The sequence below is a fragment of the Phlebotomus papatasi genome, chromosome 1, assembly GCF_024763615.1.
Source record: "Phlebotomus papatasi isolate M1 chromosome 1, Ppap_2.1, whole genome shotgun sequence".
In the NCBI taxonomy this organism is placed as follows: Eukaryota; Metazoa; Arthropoda; class Insecta; order Diptera; family Psychodidae; genus Phlebotomus; species Phlebotomus papatasi.
Genome location: NC_077222.1, coordinates 90682439 through 90690244, shown reverse-complemented (window position 1 = coordinate 90690244; position 7806 = coordinate 90682439). Strand labels below are relative to the sequence as shown.

The following is a 7806-nucleotide window of genomic DNA, read 5'->3' as shown; positions in this document are numbered from 1 at the left end:
GAGTTTCCACAAAAGGTGCAGTTTTTTTTGTGCTTGGTGTTTTTGATTGCTCTCTGGGGAAAATTTGGTATTTTTGGGGATTTAGAGGTGCTCCAAGGGGCAGTTTTTTGTGTGTGGTGCTGAAGGAGATGTTGAGGAATAGAGTGGAATAGGATGCAGATACCAATTCAAGTTGCTGTGCGTGTTTTTCCAAACAACTACAGCAGCAACACGAGCGTTGTCCAGGCTATCTCGCAGATACATCGTCCCGGGGGCTTCTTGGACAATGGAAATGGGACTGAAATGCTCACATCGGGTCTGGTGCAAGTGGCAGGACATTCATTTCCCGTGGCCCATGCTCTGCCGCTGGATTGTAGTCAGGAAGATGTTTTCCGGAAGACTGTTCTGCCGTTGATTGGAGTTCTGCTGGAGGGATTTGACACGAGTGTGGTGTCGTATGGCCAGGTGGGCACAGGGAAGACCTACACACTCTTTGGACCGGGATTGGATTGTGTGCACAGTGAAACTGAGCAGGGAATTGTGCAGAGGTCTATTAGGGAGATCTTCTTGAGACTTTCCGGGCTTAGGGACAGGAATTACGTGGTGAATGTGGGATGGGTGGAGATCTGTGGTGATGATACTGTGAAGGATCTCCTGGAGGCGGGAAATATGCCATGTAGGAGTGTTGGAGAGGCTTTTGAGTGGCTCAAACTTGGCCTGAGCAACAAGTCGAATAAGACTTCTCATAATATCTTCACGGTGACCCTGGAGCAGCAATGGGTGTCTCCTGAGGGACTCATCCAGCACCGACTGTCCACGGGGAGCTTTTGTGATCTGTGTGGGACTGATAGGATGTACGTGATGAACAGCATGAATCAACACTTGAGTATCCCTAAAGACCTCAGGCTGCAGACTCTGGAGGACATTGTAAACAGCCTGACAGATCCCAATGTGGTTCTCTATAACAACAATATCCCCTATCATCGGACGAATCTCACCACCCTGCTCAAGGACTCTTTTGGCGGAAGGGCGCAGACTCTTCTGCTCCTGACAATTTCTTCCCACGAAGAGCACACCAATGAGACAATCCACAATCTCCAGTTCGCTTTTAAGGCCCAATGTGTCCGGAACTACGTGGTCATGAACACATTCTCTGACAACAATACTCCTCTGACCGTTGAGAATGTCCAGGAGGGCCTTGCTGATCCCGTGGACACATTTGGGCTACAATTTGCTGCATCCCAGTGGTTTAAGCTAGTGTCCAATGCCGAAGGACTTCTCAGTAAGCTCATGGCTAACTCCAGTTTGGGTCAGCAGGAACGGGAGCAAATAGAGGAATGGCTCTTCCTCAAAGCAGAATGCGAGGAATGCTTGAGCTCAGGAGAGCTCAATGGGAATCAGAGGCTCCTTGGACCCATCCAGGAGACCGATGAGCCCGAAGAGACCAGTGATCAGGAAGCCACTTCCTGCCAGCAGAACTCTGACAGTGATTCCGAATCCCAGCGACCGGATCTCGAGGAGAAAGTGGACAATCTCATGAGGGACTTCCAGGCAAAGACTGATGCACTCGTCAGAGATTGCTATCAGGAATTCCTCAGATCTCACCCAAAGGCAGTTTTTGACAGTGTCGAGAGCTTCCAGGCAGCTTCCCGTGGGCCATCTCCGCAGGAACGTCATGGCAGACGCAAGTCCATTCAGCCTGGACAGAGTCTGAGCAGCATTGAAATCGCTATGCTCAATCGTGTGGCCAGCAGGGAGCAAATGGTGCTCAAGGAAGATGCCCAGGCGGATTTAATTGCTCCCCGGAATACTCAGCGGGAGCTCCTGGTGAAAAAAGTGCAGAAGATTGAGACAGATTTAGAAGCCACGAGGCGTCAAATGAAGGAACTTGAGCACACAATTTCCCTCAAACAGAGGCTCATTGAGGATCTGATCAAGAACAATGACACCCGGACAACGGCAAAGCAGAGATTCAACAAAAAGAAGAATAAACTTGAAGCTGAGTATGAGAAGGCCAAGAAGCAACTGTCAAAAGCTGTGGCCAATGGGAGGGACAAAGGGGAAATTGAAAGGCTCAATGCTCTGACATCTCATCTCGAGAAGCGCCTGCAGGATCTGATCTCCATCAAACAGATTGCCGGAGAGAGTGGTCAGACGGTGAAGAAGTTGCAGCAATCACTGAAGGATTCCCGGAAGCAATTTGAGGGTCTGCAGAAGTCTGTGAAGAAGGAGAAGAAGGCCAAGGAAGCTCTGGAAGCGGAGCTGAAGGAACTGGATTCGAAGAATCCATCAGAAGTGGCTCTGGTGCCGTCCGATGGGCAGATGGAGGAGAAGAGTCACAATTTGAGAGCTGTGAGTGCCAGGATTAGTCATTTGAATCACATTCTGCAGGAAAAGTCTGAGACACTGGAAAAATTTGGAGCTGGCGGGGAAAATAATCCACTGAGGCATGAGATTAGGAATCTGAGGAGGACTCGAGATCATTTGCTGGAGCAACGGATGAGTCTCGACAAGAAGCTGAAGAAGGACAAGATACTGTCGTACAATGAGGAGCGGAAGCTTCTGACTTACGATGAAGCCATCGAAGCCATTGATACGACAATTGAACTGAAGAATGAACTGATCTGTGGCAGGAAGAGTGTGGACATGACTGAGAGGATGGACAGGGAAAAGGGGGAGATGCTACTGATGGCCAGGCTGAATAAGCTGTCAGAAGATGAAATGCGGACGCTGCTGTACAAATACTTTCTCAAAGTGATTGATCTGAGGGAGTCCTCGAGGAAGTTGGAGGTGCAGCTGGTGAATCTGGAGAAGGAGAGGGATGCCTGGGAGTGGAGGGAACGTGTCCTCATCAATGCTGTCCGGCAGGCTCGTCTGGAGGGTGAGAAACATGCTGTTCTGCTTCAGAGGCAGCATGAATCCAAGCTCACACTGATGCTGCGTCATCTCAATGAGACCAGCACAAATTCCACCCTAACTGATCACTTCCCTGCCCACTATCACGACGCTGGAGATCCCTCCAAAGCCCTACCACTCAAAGTCAAAGACATGGATCTCTGTCCGCTGCCCGGAGATGGTCAACTCAGCAAGTACAAGCCCCTGGATAAGCTAAAGGAGAAGGAGCGTGAGAGCAAGAATAAGCTCCTGGCCAAATTTCAAGTTCTCACGCGATACCATAGCAAGAGTCAAGCGGAAACTGCAATTCCCAGTCACAATCTCAAGCAGCTGCAGTCGCCAGCGGTTCCAGCAACAAAAGTCACTCGAGAGAAGAACAAACTCATCATCCAACAAGACAATGCCCAAGGACGGCGCTAATATAGCTCAATTCCTTCCCTAAAATCCTTCTCCTCCTTCTCCCACTTTTTGTGATACATTTCGTGTAGACTCCGATTCTTGGGCACATTTCCCGAAGCTAGCTCTCTGGGACTCTTAAAATATTACGGCTCAAAGGACCAGAAATACCCAATTAGGCAGTTTTATTAATTTTACAAAAGATTTTTACAGAAAATTGTGAAGGAAACTATCACAAATTTTATTCATTTTTGAAAGGAATTTACCAAGGGAATGCTCAAGAATCTCTTCAATATTTTTAATTCTACATGTACTTTTATCATTTTTGTAATCACTTTTTGTCTCTACACTATAATCTTTTGTAATTGTTTATTTACGTGAAAAGATACAAGAAAAAATAATAAAATTTGTGATTTTCACTCATTTCCTCCACGTTTTATTGACAGTTGTGTAGCTCGTTCAAAGTTCCCTCGTATTTGTCAAATCCACCCAAATTTGGGTGGATTTGACGAAAAATCCACCTAAAATCCACTTCGGCCATCTTCGTTTTGCCTTCGTGAAAATTCGTCTGTCATTTTTGTTTCATGCTCCTCAGTCTCCGAAGATTCTCGGCAGAGGATAGACGTTTTGGATAGCAGTGTCCGTGTTTTTCGTCGTGTTTCATTCAATTTTCACCGGATTTTAGGGAATTGTGTAGTGCAAAAGTGCATAGAGTGTGTCACGGAACCTTTTCCCAGCCACCTTCATCCACAAGACGGTGAGTTTTTGGTGGAAAATTGACCGGAAAATTTGTCTCATGCAAAAACATCAAAAAACTCCTCCGACGTATCCTGTCATGCGAAATCGATAAACACAGACAGTTTTGTGAATAATGCCGGAAAATTTGCTATTTTTGGCTACAATTATCTGCACATTTCCCCACTGGATGTTGCCTGCCACACCAAAATCCCAAAACTTGCCAAAAAACATGCAAAATTGTGCGGAAAAACTGATGCGAAAATTCGGGACATTTTCCATCATGGCGAAAATGTATCCTGTGACGTTGGGTGGGTTCGTCGCCCTTTTGCTCAAATACTATTTTCCTCAGCGACTTATCGATTTTCTCGCGTTCATATCCACCCAATTTCACACAATCTGGCCCCTTTGAGGGTCCTTTGGCCCCATAAGGGGCTCCAAGTGTCCTTTTGAGGTACTTTTCACACCCACTTCAACTGACAGGGAGTGTTGTTTTCTTGTTTTGGCCTCCTTTGTTCCCGCAGGACATTTCTCCCGAGTTCTGCCGGAAAAGTCGTCGGTTTCTCAGGCTGTTCCAGCGTCTCAAAATCCCCATTGAATCACTATTTTTTATATCCTTATCATACTGGAGCCTCTAAAAACCGAATGCTTCATCTCTCCGATGGGGGTTTATCTCAGTTTTGCTCCAAAAAAAAATTGTTATGCTCCACATGGGTTTGATGAAAAAACTCCACAATGGCAGAAATACAAACGCGTAAAGGTCACTACGATTCACTTACTCTCAATACCGGATGAGTACGATGAATCGGATGAATCATTGGGTTGTGGTTAGGAAAATTAATTTGGAAGGATTCCTGGGGCTTCGACGACATTTGATTGATAGTAAATGTAAATATGCGAAATCTGTTTAAAAACTGTCTAAAAATTCCAGTGCTTTCGGTAAAGTGATAAAGTTTGACCCTTATCAACTCGGAATAGGAAGTTCAAGATGATAATTGACTATCGTTGGAAAGGTTTTGGTGTCGGCTACGACATTCTAAAATTTAATCAAAATTTACAGCTGCGTTTTTGATATATTCGACTTTGAATTTTTCAAAATCATTTTTCAAACTTAGCGCCATTTGTGGGGCTCTTATACGGGCCTCAGACCTAAGGCTTAGCCATATGGCTTAATTTCTCTAATTTCTTCTTAATCAAGATTCTTTAAAAAATTATCACTTAAGATTGGTCAACATGGAAAAGTGATCCATTAAATTTGGAAAACCAATAAAATAGGCTGCTATTTTGAATTTCGAGACCATTGGGAACTGGGCTAAATCTTAGGTCTGAAGCCCAAGGGCGTAGCTAGGATTTGACGAAGGAGGGGGGCAAACATTTTTCAAACATTTAGCAAACATTTGCTCAGTATTTCCACAGTACTTTTTCAAATAAGAAACTAGTGAACTCATCCTCCGTACGAGGATCAATATGTTTGCAATGTGTGTCAAAAACATGAAAAGGCAGAAAGAGATTAAAAATATAACCGGCAAAGAAAATTGTAAACGGAATTTAGATCGTGCAAATAATGATCCTTCTACGATAAAACTATGTACAACAAAAAAGATCTTTTCGTCAATTCCTTTGATAAGAGTGATAAAACTTGTTAATAAAAGTCTTCATTAAGTTTTCTGAGAGAGCTCGTAAAAAATAAATATCCGCTTCGACAAATTTTGCCTTATGGCCTTTATACGGGCTTCAGACCTAAGGCTTAGCCATCTGGCTTAACTTCTCTAATTCCTTATCAGGCACGATTTTTTAGGAAACTGCTGTTTAGAATTGGATATTAAAGGCAAATGATCCAATAGATTTTGAAAAATCAATAAAATTGCTTGTTATTTAGATTTGGGAGACCTTCGGAAACTAGGCTAAACCTCCAGTCTGAAGCCGGCATTACACACTAGTAGTCTTTTTTTTTAAATGCCTTTCTAATGAAAATTTCCCCTATCCTTGTAGGCTGAAACTTCAGAATTTTTTAAAAAAGGTAATTTTTGACGAAAATTGCTTCTAGTGTGTAGACACCATTACTCTTCCATAAGACATTTCTAAAAATATTGTTAAATGGCTTCAGTGAAGCCGGCCTTACGGAGTTTTAATGTATATATAGAAAAGTTGTAGTATTTTTCAAGACCTTTCATTTGTGGTAAAGACACTTAAATTTTGATAGAAAAAACTGTAGTTACATGAATTTTAATGCATTTTTGACTGGATAATGTGTCTATGGTCTGGAAGGGATCTAGTTTAGGAAAAAAAATTGACATAATGATTCACGTTTCTATAAGCATCTGTTTTTTTGATCAGGCATATTTCTACACTTTTAATATAAGTTTCTGCGTTTTTAGATTTTTTTCGTGATCCTTAAAATACGATTATGCGCTATTCGATGATTTTTCTATGATTTTAGAAGTGTTTCTATGCTAAACGATTCGTAATTTCAAAATGAGTAACCACAAGGAATAGTTAGAATCCATTTATAGCTATGTAATACAACTTTAAGGTTGGAATACAACGAAGAAATTGTATTACCTCTTTGAAGTTGGAATAAAACTTAGAAATGGTATTACATCTTTAAAGTTGAAAGTTGGAATACAACGTTGAAATTGTATTACATATATCAAGTTGGAATACAACTTAGAAATGGTATTACATCTTTGAATTTGGGAGTTGGAATACATTGGAATAGAAATTGTATTCCATTTTTGAAGTTTAAAAATGCAACGTTGAACTTCAAATATGTAAAACCGGTAATACCATTTCTGCGTTGTATTCCAACTTCAAATTTGTATTTCATAGTTATAAATGGGCCTTTAGGGTGGTGGCCTATCTTTACCTCTGGCCTCATCGCAATTTTGGTCTGAAAATCATTCAAAAAAAAAAAAAAAAAAAAAACTGTGAAGTGTTATCATAAGGGTTCAAATTACATATTTTTAATTTTGGGGTTTTTCGAAATCATTTTGTAACATAGTTGTGTTTCTCGAGAGGAGGCCATAAATAAAGGCAAAGTCCAGAAGTAATGTCGCCATCCTACTTCTTTAAGAATCTTTAAGAAGCTGAAGAACTAGTAAAATTTGAGCACAAATTATATAATTGCAAAAAGAAAAGCATTTCGCCCAAAGTATACCTAAGCTTAACTTTCACAGAAGTTCCCTTAAACTCTCATGGAATTTTCATGTATCTCCAGAAGGAATTTCCCTCCCGGGGTAAATTTTCCCTTCGATTTTCCTAAGATATCTTCGAGATGGTCTGGAAAATTCGGAGATTTTTCCTCGAAAAATTTAGAGAGATCCTCCAGGAATGGCCAGGCTATTTCCAAGTGACTAGAAGGAAATTTCCCTTTCAAATTCACATGAATGCTGGTAGAAACTTCCGCATGAATTTTCCCCTTGAATTCATCGAGAATGCACTGGGAGTCAGGTAAATTTTCCAAGGGAATTTTTATGTGAAATTTTCCAAGGGAATTCAAAAGGATTTTTTCGGAAAATATTGACATTTCAGCGTGGTAAATTCTCCAGAGATTTCACCCTCGAAATTTTGGTAGGAAATTCTAGAGAACGATAATGGAGACTACCCATAGAACTTTCTTTAGGAATTTCTTAGTCATAAGATAGATCATTATTAAGCTCATCAAACGAGATGAGATATGGTAGGTCAGCTCTTTGCAAACAAAGAGAAAATTCGCATCGTTTGAAGGTTCACTCTGTGCGAACCATGCCTACATTCCCCTATCATTAGATGTGATTCTTTTATAATTACACCTATTGTAAT

At 41.7% G+C, this 7806-nt stretch overlaps 3 protein-coding genes across 4 annotated transcripts in view; 2 read left to right on the top strand and 1 right to left on the bottom strand.

The window, feature by feature from the left end:
* The window catches only part of LOC129809694 (cdc42 homolog), a 155826-nt gene that overhangs the window by 144100 nt on the left and 3920 nt on the right, over nucleotides 1-7806 (bottom strand). The window lies entirely within an intron of this gene.
* On the top strand, nucleotides 8-3693 carry LOC129809658 (kinesin-like protein costa). The gene has a single exon (XM_055859674.1). The coding sequence runs from the start codon at nucleotides 154-156 to the stop codon at nucleotides 3292-3294; it is 3141 nt and encodes a 1046-aa protein (XP_055715649.1). The 5' UTR covers nucleotides 8-153; the 3' UTR covers nucleotides 3295-3693.
* The window catches only part of LOC129809651 (cell adhesion molecule Dscam2), a 171546-nt gene continuing 167603 nt past the window's right edge, over nucleotides 3864-7806 (top strand). Inside the window, exon 1 of one of the 2 annotated variants that reach the window (XM_055859649.1) lies at nucleotides 3864-4027. The gene's annotated coding sequence lies outside the window, so the exon portion shown is untranslated. The remainder of the gene's footprint in view (nucleotides 4028-7806) is intronic. The other variant, XM_055859648.1, reaches the window with a different exon arrangement.

What these genes read in the sequence shown, in the direction of transcription:
- LOC129809658 (XM_055859674.1), top strand. Translation starts at nt 154, where the DNA reads ATGCAGATACCAATTCAAGTTGCTGTGCGTGTTTTTCCAAACAACTAC.